Source organism: Peromyscus maniculatus, chromosome 21, assembly GCF_049852395.1.
Source record: "Peromyscus maniculatus bairdii isolate BWxNUB_F1_BW_parent chromosome 21, HU_Pman_BW_mat_3.1, whole genome shotgun sequence".
Lineage (NCBI taxonomy): Eukaryota > Metazoa > Chordata > Mammalia > Rodentia > Cricetidae > Peromyscus > Peromyscus maniculatus.
In genome coordinates this window covers 48,764,806-48,780,409 of record NC_134872.1, presented here as the reverse complement: position 1 = coordinate 48,780,409, position 15,604 = coordinate 48,764,806, and the positions used below count along the sequence as shown (strand labels likewise).

The following is a 15,604-nucleotide window of genomic DNA, read 5'->3' as shown; positions in this document are numbered from 1 at the left end:
GGCCAGCCTGGACTGCACAGCAGGACCCCGTCCCGACAACAACCAACCCCACTGAACCCAGGGAGCCTGGCGGCACACCTGGGATTCAGCTGTTCAGAGGCGACGAGGAGGAAGCCTGAGCAACTGAGGCAGACCGATTCAAAGCTGAAGGTGCAGACACACATCTCCACAGCAGAGTATTCGCCCAGCCCTACGTTCAATCCCCAGTATAGCAAAATAAATAAAAACAATTAGGTCCTGCGAAACCTGTGATCTCTGGATACGAGCGAATGAAAGACAAGAGTCTGGCTCGGGCGGGGGGTCCAGCCTGGTTCGTTACCACTTGGGCCACCTGGCTCTCTGCTTCCAACAACCCTAGAGAACTGGCTTGACTGGAGGAGGAAGGGGACAGAGGAGGCACATGCACCTCTGCTGTGACCAGCCATGAGCCAGTGTCATTCGAGACAATGCAGGGTGTGCTGGACTCTGGGGGCTCCCTTTCTGCAGTCAGGAGGGATCACACCTTGAGGGGAGCAGGGAGAGAAGAGGTTGGGAGGTCAGTGCCTGGTGAACATGTAGACCCTCCCGTGCCAATTTGTATCTTGCTTGCCTGCCTGAGAAAAACCAAACTCTCAAGAACACACTAAAAGCCAGATGTGGTGGCGCACGCCTTTAATCCCAGCACATGGGAGGCAGAGGCAGGTGGATCTCTGTTGAGTCTGAGGTCAGCCTGGTCTACAGAGTGAGTTCCAGGACAGCCAGAGCTGTTACACAGAGAAACCCCGTCTTGAAAAACCAGGAAAAAAAAAAAAAAAAAAAGCCTGGAAGCGAGGAGTGCCTGGCACAGAGCAGGGCTCTGTAAGTGTCCGCTGTTCTTGCTGCTGCACCTGTGGTCATTTTTATTTCTATACCTGGGTCCTCGGAAGATTGCACCCTGGAAATGCCTCCCCATGTCAACCCCATCAGATGTTCCTTGGAGCCCACTATCCCCCGTCTCAGGGAAGCAGACCTCTTCCACAAAGCTGAGTCGGCTCACTGTGGCCCTTGGGGCTCACCTAGCTTCCTTCAGCTGTCTGTCAGTCTGTTCCACGGCCTCTGTAAACACTCACTCCTTCCTTAATCTATTTCTGTGTCATCCCCTCAACGGGACCAGTGGTGCTCGCCTTCCTGACACTGCAGCCTTTAATGCAGCTCCTCCTGCTGCTGTGACCCCGACCACAGAGCTATTTTGTTGCCACTTCATAACTATAGTTTTGCATTGTAATGTAAATATCTGCAGAATATCTGATATGTGACCCCAGCAAAAAGTCATTCTACCCCCCCAGGGGTCACGACCTACATGTTGAGAACCAATGAACTAGATAATTAATTTCTTTTTTCAAAAAAAAGATTTTTTTATTATTATGTATACAGTGTTCTGCCTGCATGTATGCTTGCAGGCCAGAAGAGGGCACCAGATCTCATTATAGATGGTTGTGAGTCACCATGTGGTTGCTGGGAATTGAACTCAGGACCTCTGGAAGAGCAGTCAGTGCTCTTAACCTTTGAGCCATCTCTCCAGCCCCCTAATTTCTTTTTTTTTTTTTTTTTAAGATTTATTTATTTATTATGTATATAGTATTTGTGGGGCGTTTACCCACCACCCCCACAGTTCCCCAGAGTTTTCTTGAGTGCAATCAGCAGGAAATATTAGATAGAAGGATTTATAGCGGAGCATCTTGCGGAGATAAACAGATAGAAAATAAAGGATAGCCTCGAGAGGGCCTGGAACCTATTCCAACGGGCCCCGACTGTCTCTGCCCCAGGGTTTTTATAGCGACGCCAAGGGGTGGAGCAAAAGACCTCCTCCCCCAGCACAGCCAAGTGCAGGCCATCTCAGACACCTGCACACAGGCCCGTGGTCCTGATCATCCTCTATTCGGATCTGCTGGGTAAAGCCACGAGGAACAAGTATTCTGTCTGCATGTATCCCTGCAGGCCAGAAGAGGGCACCAGATCTCACTACAGATGGTTGTGAGCCACCATGTGGTTGCTGGGAACTGAACTCAGGCAGGACCTTTGAAAGAGCAGCCAGTGCTGTTAACCTTTGAACCATCTCTCCAGCCCCCGGTGATGAGTTTCTTGAAAGCCAGGGCCCTGGTTTGCACCCCTCTGGCATCCCCAGAAGTAGCATCTAACAAGCATTCATGGATGTTTGGTTGGCTGAACAGGAACAAGCCTCCTCCCTGCAGGCCCTCCTTGTCTTATCTCCATAGAAGTCCCCTGAGCACTCGTGGGGTCCCCACAACATGAGGAACTGTATTAAAGGGTGGCAGCATTAGGAAGGTTGAGAACCACTGTCTTCGAGCAGCTCTGTATAACAGCAGCAGCAGCAGCAGCAGCAGAGTCAAGTAAGGGTAAGAACACACAAGGCCCCCGCACCTTGACAGACCTCACACTGGGGGCCACTCTGAGAAAAAAGGTGCTCTTCCCAGAGACGGAAAAGCAGAACCACAGTTTTCTGTCGACAAGAAGGGAAGTCAGCTAGATCAGCCAGTCGTGGCGCTGCACACCTTTAATCCCAGCACTCAGGGCAGGAAGTCTCTGTGAGTCTGAGGCCAGCCTAGTGTGCATAGTGAGTTCCAGCAAGAGCTGCATAGTGAGACCACCCTATCTCACAGAAAGAAAAAAAAGTTATCTAGATCAGTGATTTTCCAACCTCTGTCCAAGTAGGGTTCAAGAGAACACAGAGTTGTATGGGCTAAGAATAAAATGTCCAAGGCTGGAGAAATGACTCAGAGGTTAAGAGTACTCATTGCTCCTCTTCCAGAGGACCTGGGTTCAGTTCCCAGCACCCACATGGCAGCTCACAACTTTCTGTAACTCTAATTCCAGGGGATCCAACACCCTCACACAGACATACGTGCAGGAAAACACCGATGTACATAGATAAATAAATAAATCATTGAAAAGAATAAAATAAAGTAAAATGTTGTGGTGGCACTCTGAGTTCGAGGCCAGCCTGGTCTACAGAGGGAGTTCCAGGACAGCTGGGAACACAGAAACCCCACCTTGAAAAACCAACAAACTGTCCCGAGCCAGCCACGCTGAGACTGCACTGCTGAGTGCTGGGGTGGCTGGAGAGCCCTGCGGGGCGTCTGCTTCAGCTCACTCAGTCACTCCAGTCTGTTTTATTGTCTGTCTGTGTGTGAGTGTACTATGTGAGGACACAGTGTCACAGTGGGCATACGGATGTCGGAGGACAACAACCACCATCTTGTTGGAGGCGGGGGTCTTCCTCCTGGTGCACACGCCAGGCTGATGGCCCGTGAGCTTCCGACAGTTCTGTCTCAAGCCCCCGTCTTGCTGTAGTTCACCGGCATTACCAGAGTGCACCTTAGTCTTTACATGTTCCAAGATGGAGTGCTACGCTGTGTCTAAGTGCTTATCTACTGAACCATCTCCCTCACCCCAGTTCTAGTTTTTAGAGGACCACTGGTCAGCCCCCGACACAGGAACCCACCTGGGAGACAGCAAGCCCATCTAGTAAAGTCCCTGACGACCAAGGTCCAGTGAGGCCCTCTCCTCCTGTTTGTCTACCCTTCACATGCTGGTCAGAAAGCAAATGTATGGATACGTCAGCCACTCACTGCATACTCAAGCACTTATTCCAAATCCTCCAGCTTCTTCTAACGTCTCTCCACTGTCCTTGAGTGGGTAGGAGACAAGTGAGCCCCTCTAGACCGCAGCCATCACGAGGGTAGCTGATCGAAGGCAGCCCAGCATTCTGCCTCCCAACTGGACTTTGTCCTGTCTAGTCCTGAGACTCTGCAGAGACCTGAAGTACTTTCCAGACTCTACACCCACTCAGGAAGCCTTCCTGTACTCGGACCTCCTGCCTCTACCTCCCAAGTGTGTACACCACCTACACCACCACACCCGTTCATGTGCCACTGGGCATAGAACCCAGGGCTTTGTGCGTGCTAGCCAAGCACTCTGCCAGCTGAGCTACATCCAGGCCCCACTAGAAGTATTCTAACAGAAGCCAGGTGATGGTGGCACACGTCTTTAATCCCAGCGCTTGGGAGGTAGAGGCAGGCGGATCTCTGTGAGTTCCAGGCCAGCCTGGTCTACAGAGTGAGTTCCAGGACAGCCAGGGGTACACAGAGAAACCCTGTCGAAAAACGAAACAAACAAACAAGAAAAGAAGACGTATTCCAACAGAAAGAGATGGAACATAAAGTTAGCAGGAAGAGAAGCTGGGCAGAGTGGTCCATACCTCTACTCTTGCTGTGCAGGAGGCTAAGGCAGAAAGAGCCAGAGTTTGAGACTAGCCTGGGCTACATAGCAAGACCTTCTCTCAAAATTAATTACAAAATGCACAGACAGAACCAAGCATGGTGGTTCACACCTATAACTCCAGCCCTCGGGAGGCAAGACTGAAACTATCACTGCAGACTGAAGCCAACCTGGACCACAGAGCAAGACTCTGGTGCAAAACACAACTAACAAGGGCTGGCAAGGTGGCCCCCAAGACTGACCACCTGAGGTCAATCCCCAGGACCCAAATGGTAGAGCAAAATCAACTCCCATCAAGCTGTCCTATGACCACAGTGCAAACACACAATAAATATACAAATAAATGTAATTAAAACAAACAAACAGCTGGGCGATGGTGGCGCACGCCTTTAATCCCAGCACTCGGGTGGCAGAGGCAGGTGGATCTCTGTGAGTTCGAGGCCAGCCTGGACTACAGACTGAGTTCCAGGACAGCCAGGGCTACACAAAGAAACCCTGTCTTGAAAACATCAACAACAAACAAACAAAACCAAACCCTACAAACCAAAAGCACAGACCACACGCTGTATCTGCTGCACCATGAGTCACCTGCTGTAACACATGAAGACCGTTCTGGTTGGAGGCCACAGAGGCATCGTCTCCCGTTGTCACACTCAGAGCTCCATCCAGTCCTGTCCAATTCTTCCCATCTTCCTTTCTTCTCTAAACACCCCACTGAGCACTGAAGAGGAAGAGGTGACTAGGACATGCCCTGGCCTTCAAAGAGCTCACAGACTGGGTAGGCAAGGCAGCCACAGAAGCAGCTAATGGCATAAGGAAAATACTAGAGCGAGACCACAAAGGCTGTGGAAACACAGAGGAGTGGGTTACAAATTGCCTGGGAGAATTATGGAAAACATCTCTCAAAAGGTGACTTTAAAAAAGTATTTATTTTTAAATTATGGGGTATATTTGTGTAGCTAGAATTACATACAGGTTGTGAGATGCCCAACATAGATGCTAAGATTCTAACTCGGGTCCTCTGCAGGATCAGCAAGGGTTTTTAACCCCTGATCCACCTCTTCAGTCCCTAAGGGGTGAGTTTTGAGTTAGCTCTTAAAGGATGTGAGTTTAGTAGCGAAGAAGAAGAGAGGACAATAAAGCAAGTCCAGAACAGTGGAGCTGCATGCAGGAGGCCATGTTACAGGGAGGCTTGCTGTTTCAGATGATTTCCACAAGGACAGCAACCAGGGCAGACGCTAGACCAGAGTGAGGCCAGCTCAGAATCGCTGTGCATGCTGGATTTTAACTGTGGGAGATTCCAAAATAATTTTACGTTGTTTTTAAACAGGGTCCCACACTATAGCCCAAGCTGGACTGGATCTTAATGTGTAGCCGAGGCTAGCTTTGAATTCTCAACTATCATCCTGCCTCCCCCTCCAAGTGCTGGGACCCAAGCACGAAGGAGCACACCTGGCTGAGATTAGACTTTGGTGGGTTTTGTTTTTATTTTGTTTTGTTTTGAGACAGAGTCTCTCTATGTAGTCCTGGCTAGCCTGGAACACACAATGTAGACCAGGCTGGCCTCAAACTCAGAGAGCTCCGCCTGCCTCCTCATCTGGAGTGCTGGGGTTATTGTTGTGGGACAGCACACCCAGCTCAAATTAGTTTGGAAGGAGAGAACTTGGCTGAGGTATGGCTTAGTGGTAGAACACACACGTGCTTTGCGTGAGTGACACCCTGGGGTCAGTCCCCAGTACTGGAAAGAAAAAAGGAGAAGACTGTAAACCAAAAAGGTTTGAGGATGCCCACTGTGGCCTTGGAGCTGAAGTTGGGGAGACAGGGCTGTTGATTCCTCCCCTCATCCCTACATCCAGAACTCAAGACAGCAGTGTACTAAAGAGTCCATTTTTTTCAAAGTCAGACCAGAGAAGATCCTTAAATGCAGAGGCAGGACACAGTGAGTCTCACCTGACCTCTCAAAGCCATTTTCCACCCTAGGATCCCCTTTTAGAATCTCAGAGACAATACTTTATTTAGCCTATGAGTCTCAGCTCTGCCATTTATCCATGGAGTAATGCTGTTCACTCTGGGCCTCCAGTCCACCTGTAAAATGGGGTGACAAGAGAAAGACCCTAGGGGAACACAGTGACAGTTAAATGTCCATGCAAAGCATTAGGAAGTGACAGGTACAACATATGCTGATGAGCAGTGTCCCATCCAAATCTGTGTCAACTCTGTGTCTTTGAATGTGACTTTACAGATATACATAATCAAGTGAAAATGAACATTACTGGGTTCGACAGGATGTCCCTGGTGACTGGTGTCCTGCTAAGAGGAAAACTCAGAGAGAGACGACACAGAGAGAAGGCTGGGGGGGGGGGGGCGGGCAGAGGGGAGGAGGAGCGTCCAGGGCCGTGGAAAGCCAGCAGGGAGGCACAGATCTAACCTTTCCCTAGAACCTGTGGACAAGACTGGGGCGATGGCTTGCAGAGTAATGTGTCTCTATGTAATCGGGTGAACAGTTTTGGATCCCCAGGACCCACGTAAAAGCCAGGTGGCATGGCCGCACACCTGCAATCCCCAGGAACCAGAAGCAGAGACAGAATCCCTAGATCAGAGGTTCTCACCCTTCCTGACACTGTGACCCTTTAACACAGCTCCTCGTGTTGGGTGACTCCCAACCATAAAATGATTTCATTGCTACTTCATAACTGTAATTTTGCTACTGTTAAGAGTCCTAATGTAAATATCTGATATGCTGGAGATTCGATATGAGATCCCTGTGAAAGGGTCGTTTGACCCCAAGGGGGTCAAGATCCACGGGTTGGGAACCTCTGCCCTGGGGCAAGCTGGCTAGTCTGACTAATTTCAAAATGGCCAGCTCTAGGTTCAGAGAGAACATACCTCAACATATAAGGTCCACAGAGATTGAATAAGACATCAAAATTAAGACTGGGAGCAGCTGAGAGGACATCTGATGTCAGCCTCAAGCTTCTAACGCATGTGCACAGACTCATGCACCTCCACACATGTGAACACACATATATACATATTGTACACACCACACACATACATACACAAAAATTAAATTGAAAACATTTAAATTTAAATTAAAGAGCGCAATGACATGGCTCAGCGGTAAAGGACCCCGGTTCAATCCCCAAGTCTACGTGGTGGACGGAGAACCATGCTCCGGCCTCCACCGGGACAGCCTGGCACACTCACAATCACTAAACAAAAACAAACAAGCACATAAAGGCAGTGTGTCAAAATTTGAGACATGGTCTCAAAACTGTAGCCCAGGCTGGCCTTCAACTCACAGAGATCTGCCTGCCCCTGCCTCCCAAGTGCTGGGATTACAGTGAGCACAACCATCCTGTCCCCAATTTTTCAATAAAAGTAAACCTCAGAAGCTGGAAGATGTCTCTGACGCGCTTGCAGAGGAACCAGAGCCCGGTTCCCAGCTCCCATGTCAGGCAGCTCAGGACAGCTTGTAACTCCAGCTCCAGGGGACACCACAGGGATCCAATACTTTGTTCTGGACTCTGTGGGTACCTGCACACACATGTGCATATATCCACACAGAAATTTAAAATAATTTTAAAAAAGACCTCAGGTCATGTCTTTTATACTACCCTGACTTCAGACTTCTAGCCTTCATAACTGTAGGAAAATTCATTTCTGCTGTCCTAGGCCACCCGGTGTATGGGAATCTGTTTTGGCTGCTTTGGAAAACTAATACAGAATAACTTCTCAATAAAGTAAATGCTAGCTGCTATAATGATTAGGATTAATTGAAAAACACCCTGGTAAATGTTTAACAGAGTTTGTCCTGAGGAGCTCCAAATTCTACACTAGCAAAGGGGCAAGGAGGGCTGGAGAGATGGCTCAGAGGTTCAGAGCACTGGCCGTTCTTCCAGAGGTCCTGAGTTCAATTCCCAGCACCCACATGGTGGCTCACAACCATCTGTAATGAGATCTGGTGCCCTCTTCTGTCCTGCAGAGATACATGCAGACAGAACACTGTATACATAATAAATAAATAAATCTTTAAAAAATATTTATTAAAAAAAAAAAAGGGGGGGGGCAAGGAAAGACATGGGGAATAGTATTTTAAAACCATGCCTCAGGGCCGGAGAGACAGTCAGCACTTTAGAGCACTGTTCCAATGGACCCAGATTGGATGCCCAGCACCCACATGGCAGCTCACAACCACCTGTAACTCGAATTGGGGGAATCTGATGCCCCCTTCTGGCCTCCACAGATACCAGGCATGCCCATGGTACACAACATACACATAGACAAAACATCCACACACATAAAAATAAAAAACACATTAAAAAAAGGCCGTGTCCTCCCAACTTGGCCTTCAATTTTCCCAGCATGTCTCTATCATCTGTACAAGAGTACCTTCTGAAAAATCATGAAGTAAAACGCCTGCGGCTACCTAACATAGACAAGCCCTATAGACTTTACATAAAATAGAGCCCAGGGTGAACTTGACATCTAGAGGGACTAAGACAGACGCCACCTCCCTGTGCAGAGCCTCCTAAAGACCTGGAGACATGCCGGGCGGTGGTGGCGCACGCCTTTAATCCCAGCACTCGGGAGGCAGAGGCAGGCGGATCTCTGTGAGTTCGAGGCCAGCCTGGGCTACCAAGTGAGTTCCAGGAAAGGCGCAAAGCTATACAGAGAAACCCTGTCTTGAAAAAAAACCGAAAAAAAAAAAAAAAAAAAAAAAAGACCTGGAGACATTACAGCAGTCGGCCTCAGCACACTCCTCACTCCGCCAGGCCTTCATTTCCCCACGGAGTGAGTGAGGTCTCCCTCACTCACTCCCCAGGTCACACCTTCACTGACCACTACATTCACATGTGGGTGCTCCCACTGGGCCAGGCAGGTGAGAGCCTCCTGAAGCTCCCAGACTAGGAAACAGCGAGTTCACAGGACTATTTGACACTGTTGTGAGGTGCAACCAGGGGCTGAGGGACAAACCGTAACTCACAGGGCCCTGGCCATGCCCTGGGGACGGAGGAAGTGGTCAAGGCAGGCCACCCTAAGCAGATAAGCAGGGGGCCTAAGAACTGGGACAATGCTAGCGAGGCAGAGGAGGAGGGCTTGGAGTGTTCTCTTCCTTTAGGTCCTGGCTCTGAGTCTCTCCTGCTGGGTTTAACACTGCTCACTAACTCTCAACTACTTTCCCAGTGGGTCCCATCAATATCATCACCTCTGAAGGGGAGACTGAGCCCTGAGGGTGCGTCCCAGACACATCTGGCCCCAGACACATCTGGTATGAGCCACATTGAGTGCACAGGCGTGAGGGGGAAGCCACACAGCACCCTACAGCTTTTCCCTCAGTTCACAGCCAGGTGGGAAGACCGTGATGGGAACAAATGGTCATAACGTCTGGTGACAAGGACTGTGCAGATTTCTGTGAAGTGCAGAGAAGGAGTCATTACTCTGCTGTGGTCTCTAACTGCCCTGGCTGCAAATGGGGCAGGAAACCCAGTCTAGTCTCCCGATGACTTTGCGACTCCTACAAGAGTGGCCACCAATGCAAAGATTAACTGCTCTCTTTAGAGGGACAGGGACAACAAGTAGCCTGGAAAATCCAAACCCAGACTTGACCACAAACACCTGTCAATCTCCTTCCCAGGGAGTGACTGAGACTTGTGCTTCCTGAACAGTGCAGAGTGGGGAAGGGGGGGGGAGCAGAGAATGACAGACAGCTCCTACAAATTCACAAGGCTCCTCAGCAAACAGCACCCCACCGACTGGACCCCAGATGTCCAAGGACACCCCAGAACTTTCCTAAGCCCCTCGACTCTGGCTGTCTTTTTGCCTGTTTATTGCTTTATAGCCCTAGACTGCTGAGCTGTGCTGACCTCTGCTCACGACTGTCCTTTGGTCACACTGAGACCAAGAGCAGAGGGCCCAGCCCTGCCCGACTCAGGGACACTAGGCACTCCCGAGACCCCGCCCCACCCAGATCCATACCACAGTGACTTGTCACCCCGAGAAGCACTTGTAGACTTTCCCCATTTTCACCAGGATCACAAACCTCTCAGCACCCCACCCCCACCCCTTTCTGAGTCAGGGTCTTGCTACATCACACAGGCTGGCCCTAAACTGTGACCCCCAGCTTCCCAAATGATGAGTTTACAGGCACGCATAAGCAGACCTCACATCTCTCCATGGTTTTTACCCTAAGAAAGACATGCGCGCAACACACTTGAGCATGCTGGAAATTAAACCCAAGGCCTTCGTCATACTAAGCTCCACTATGGGCTCCACTCCTGGCCATACCCCTAACCACTGAGAAAGGAGCTGTCAGCACCAGAAAGTGGCAGGCAGGAGACACCTTCACGGCACTCTGAGGCATCTGAAAGAATGCCTCTTGTCTTTACCTCGTCTGCGTTCTCTCCTCCGCCATCTTTGCTCGAGCTGCTGGGCTTGGCTGTGCCTTTGGCAAGCTTGGGAGGTTCCTGCTGGAGAAGATGGAGTGAGGGTTAGCAGAGGCCAAGAGAAAGGACAGGCCTTACCTGAACCTCTTAAATCTTTTTCTTTTTTCATACTGGAGATCAAGCCGGGGGCCTTGTCTATGCCGGGCAAACACTCTACCACGGAGCTGTATGTCCAAGCCCTTCCCAGGTCTTTGTTTTAACTACCCCACTGCCCAGCTGACTCGGTTAAAACCTACTGTATCAGCCGGGCATGGTGGTGCACGCCTTTCTTCCCAGAACTCAGGAGGCAGAGGCAGGTAGATATCTGAGTTTGAAGTCAGCCTGGTCTATAGAGCAAGTTCCTGGACACCCAGAGCTACACAGAGAAATCGTATCTCGAAAAACCAAAAATAAATAAAAAACCCTACTGTATCGACCCTGGGACACACAAAGGAGATTCAGCCCCTCCAAGGAGTTTAGATTCTAGTCAGGAGGCCAACGTGAATCTAATAATTAAGCATGACAGTAGTCTTCATCTGTCTCCCCACCAGGTCGTGAACGGCGGGGCTCAGGAAGCTCTCAGTCAGGAAAGCAGCTAGGGGAGGCGGCTTCCTGGAATAGCATCAGTAACAGTAACTGTTACTCAGTTACTCTGACTGGCTTCTGGGCAACCTGGTCAGAGCTGCCAAAGGCTTCTGTGCTAGAGCACAGCAGAAATCCTCTCTCTCCCCTCAGGGCCGTCCAGAAAGACCCTGTTTAGATGTCATAAGCGGCACCCAAACAAGAGGGCGCTAGAGTATCTAACAGGGTGCTAACGGATCCGAAGGGTTCCGCCCCAAACGGTAAGAGCGCCTCAGGCAACAAGCAGTGGACTAGAGATGGAGGTGAAGTCCTGAATTGTTAACAAACTGTGAGCACCAATCTAAAGGTTCCCTTGGGAACCTGGCAATTGGCTCAGAGCCCTGGCCTGTCCAGCATCTCTTTCCATGCTCTGGACCAAAACAAAAGCAGCCACACAGGGACAGGATGGGGAGACTGTGAAAGAGACTGGAGGATGCAGCTCGGACTGCAAGTTGAACACAAATCAATGCTGTGGCATCCACTACAAGTCTTGGGAACTTCCACCCACTTAACAGACCTGTGTGGAGTGCTTGGTCCCGACAGAACCAAGCTGGTGGGTCTGGTTTAGTCATGAGCATGAGCCCGTGGAAGGGGCAATGAGAAATCCTTACTTGTAAAGGGAAATGCAGCGCATTCTGGCAGTGTATGCAAAAGCTCAGCCTGAAGTGCAGCAGCTGCAGGAACTGGGAGAGTTGACAATAAGGGGGGGGGGGGGTCAAGATGAAGCTTAGCCCGCAGAGGAAGGGCTGCCATGTGGACTCGACTCAGGACACTGAAGAGCATAGGCCGAGGCCAACAAGGATGGATTTTCTCACAGTGGAGTTGTCTGGAGACAGACTGCCCAGTGAAGCTAAAAGCTCCCGGTCCTGAGCATTTCAGCAGCGGCTGGATGACCTCCTCTAAGGCATGCTGCGAAAGGATTCAAGTCTCAGCTGAGAGCTGGATTGGAGGACCTTGGAAATCACTTCCAGCTCTGAGAGTCTGCAATTCAACAGCAGCCAAGCCCCTTCAGTAAGAAGTGTTAAATCAAATGATTGTGACTATGGGGGCAAACGGATCCCAGGGAGAAGAGAGTTATGTGTGGGCTGGAACAGGGGGAAGGCTTTCTGAAGGTGGAGAGGGAAAACCGTCCTCTCTCGGATGGGGAGCAGCTCGGTGCTCTGTACAAGGGGGAAGGAAGGGGCTTCTTTGGGCTGAGCGCTCTCCCACTGCCTACTGCCCAGGCCGGCCACACCGACTCTTGTCAACTGCTCACAGCAAGTGGTGGAGGGAAGAAAAAGATGCAGCACACACCACCAAAGTGACTGAGAGCACACAACAGACAGGGGCCCTCCAACAGAGCCGACCCATCTTCACTCAGGCTGGGCTCTAGACTCCATCATAAGCTGCCTCCTCTTCTTGTCCCCTCCACCCACCTTATGGCACTCAGCACGACGCCTGAGAAACGAATCTCAGGGAATTTGCCTGATGTCAGCTGCCTTGGTGTGTGGGTGTGAGTGGGTGTAGGAACAGGGCCCACAGGCCTTGCTCCCTGTCTTCTCAAGAGCAGGTGAAGCACACACACACACTGTGGCCCGGCCCAGCTGTCGCATGATGCGAGGCCCCGGGGTTTAGGGCTAGCACTGTGTTTTGAGCTCAACTTTTACCAGTTCCGTGAGAGTGAGGAGGTAACTAGCCTCTCCCTGTCCTCACCTATTAAACAAAAACAATAATGGGACCACTTCCCTTAGCCCAGTGTCTGGCACATCAAACCCTAATGTTGGTTAATTCTATTATTATGAATAAGAAAGCGGGAAGGAGCAGGAAAATAAAAGACCTAAATCGATTCTCAGAAGAGAAGGATGCAAATCTCCCCGAAGACTGACTAAGCACCTCCCTACTGTGTGTAAGGGGGATGCCAGACCTCCAGAGTTTAGTTACTTCCTCAAGGAGGAAGACAAGGGTGTCCACAACCCATTCACACCCAAGGCTGAACACATGAAGTCTGTAAGTGGACCCAAGTGAAGGCTCAGCCAAGATTCACAGAGGGAGCAGTGAAGGACAGTGAGGACGGGGACCAGCGGAGATCGAGGAGAAGGGACAGGTGATGGATGAGCAATAAGGAGCCGCCACCCACCTGTCTTTGTGCCTCCATCCTGGTACAGCTCCGTCACACTGTCATCTCTCTCCCCCTCAGAACTCTAAGGAGGCCAAATGCAGCCCCAACTCCAGTGCAAGAGGTTAAGTCTCATAAAGGGTTCCACACCTGCTTCCATGCATCCCAATCCTCCCAACACCCTTGCTCAACCAAATCACCCATGGCCCAAGGAAGCTAAGAGTGTCTCCTCTAGTTCTCAATTATCCAGTAGGCAAAGGGACAGGATGGGACAGGATCTGGTCCACAGACTAAAAACTACAGGGGGGTAAGGATCTTAATGCCCCCTCTGCACGCCACAACCTCTCAAGTTTCCAGCTTAGCTATCTTGAGCGTGCAGTTTCTACAGGTGAATGGCCCAAACTGTACTGGCAAGCCCACTCCCAAGGTCAGGACTGGGTAGGGGACACAGCTCTGCTCAGCTCACCACCTATACGAGGTTCAGCAACTAGTATATGCTGAATATATGCCGAACGTATATATCAGCCCTGTGCTCTAATCTCAGACTCTGAGAAGTTAAGATGACAACCCATAATCAGAGCTCCCTGGAAAATACCCAACAGCCCCAGGAGAAAGAGTTTGATTGATAAGGTGGGGTGGCAGCATTACAAGTCAACCGGGGGACGTGAATGCAGTCCGCCACTGGGGTCTTCAGGAGGGTGGGCCACAGTAGCAGGCCAGAGCCAGCCCCGAGAGAAGGAAGGCCGGGGGAGGCTGCAACTGGTATCCTAGCATCCCTGGGTAAGTCTGTACCTCGGAGGAACCACACCTCTGAGTCAGATCTCAGCAACAGCAGGAGACAAAGGGTAGGAAACGGCGGGGATGAGGAACAGGTGAAGGCGGTATGGAGACAGGAGAAGGTGAGAGAAGGCAACAGCAACCAACGGCCTGCGCGGCTGGGAGTGTAGCTCAGTGGTGCTGCACATGCTCAGCGTGTGCAAGACCCCGGGTTTGAGCTCTACCAAGGCAAATAAGAAAGAAACGGCCTGGGTAAGGACAGGACGACAAAGTATGAATGTCCAGGGGTGCCTGGACTGCAGAATAAGAAGAAAACTAAGGAGACAGGGCAGATTCCTGCTTTAAAATAACTCAGGAAAGGGAGAGATCCAGCAGTGGTGCAAAAAAGGAAATGCAAAGGTTATCCTAAGGGATGAGGGAGGAGCCTGTGCAGATTAGAGACGGAGTCTGGGTTAGGGTGAACCTGGAAGGCAGCTGATGGCAGTCAGGCACTTGCACAGAAGAGCCCTCCAAGTCGGGAGACCTGATATTGCAGCTGGGCCTCCAGCAGGATGTGTGACCTTGGACAAGTCCCTTCCCTTGACTCGGCCTCAGTCTCCTCATCTGTACCACCAGGGACTATAATGCATGTGCTCAAAAGCTCCCTTCCAGCACCAACGTTCTGGGGTTCCATCAACAGAAGGAAGGGCTCAGTCCTGGCTTACAAGTTTGTGTGTAAAGGAAGACTCGAGGGAGGGGCCTAGGCCAGATTTGGGCGGAGGAGAGAAAAGGCAGAGCGGTTCTAGGTCAGGGGCTTGTCGTGGAGAGAGAAGGGACTGTACAGAACTGTGGAGAGGCCGTTTATAGGCTGCTGAGGAGAGGAGGGAAGGGGCTGCACGGGGCGGGGGTGGGGGGTACTGGAGGAAGATGCAGTCTTAGCCGAGGACTGTCCCAAACCCGTGGGGGATCGGGGACAGAGGAGGGTGGGGAGAAAAAGCAAGGGAGTGAGCTGGGAGTGGAGCAGATCTGGAGGGGGCCAGGGGTAGGAGCAAAGAGGAAGGGAAGAGAGGTAGGTGGGGGGAATCTGTCCGGGGCAAAGAGGGAGAGCTGTCCCAGCTGCTGCACGGGCTGGGGGTGCTGCCAGCCGCGCGGCCCAGGGGCTGGGCCCGGGAGTGCTGCGGGGGGCCGGACCGGAGGGTCAGTCTGAGGCTGTCCCGGGCCTGCCTCGGGCCCCTCCCAGAGCTCCGCGCAGGCCCCGCGGCGGAGGCGCAAGGGCAAAGGCCACGCTCACCTTATCCTTCTTCAGTTTATAGGGCATCTCGGCCGGTCCACACCCGGCCCGGCTCCTGCGGCCCCGCTCCGGCTCCGGCTCTGCTCGGCCGCACTCGGCCCGCTCGGCGTCTCTCCGCCACCGCCTGCGCGCTGCGCCCGGGCCGAGCGGTGGCTGCGC

General features: G+C 51.5%; 1 protein-coding gene across 4 annotated transcripts in view; it reads right to left on the bottom strand.

Moving 5' to 3' along the window:
* Nucleotides 1–15,604, bottom strand: part of Ppp2r5d (protein phosphatase 2 regulatory subunit B'delta) — a 22,424-nt gene extending 6,820 nt beyond the window's left edge. Inside the window, exons 1-2 of one of the 4 annotated variants that reach the window (XM_006990835.4) lie at nt 15,446–15,604; nt 10,647–10,727 (exon numbers count right to left, since the gene is read on the bottom strand). In XM_006990835.4, the coding sequence (XP_006990897.1) occupies nt 10,647–10,727; nt 15,446–15,472 (108 nt within the window). In that variant the 5' untranslated portion in view covers nt 15,473–15,604. The remainder of the gene's footprint in view (nt 1–10,646; nt 10,728–15,445) is intronic. The other 3 variants (XM_006990834.4, XM_076557718.1, XM_076557720.1) reach the window with 3 other exon arrangements.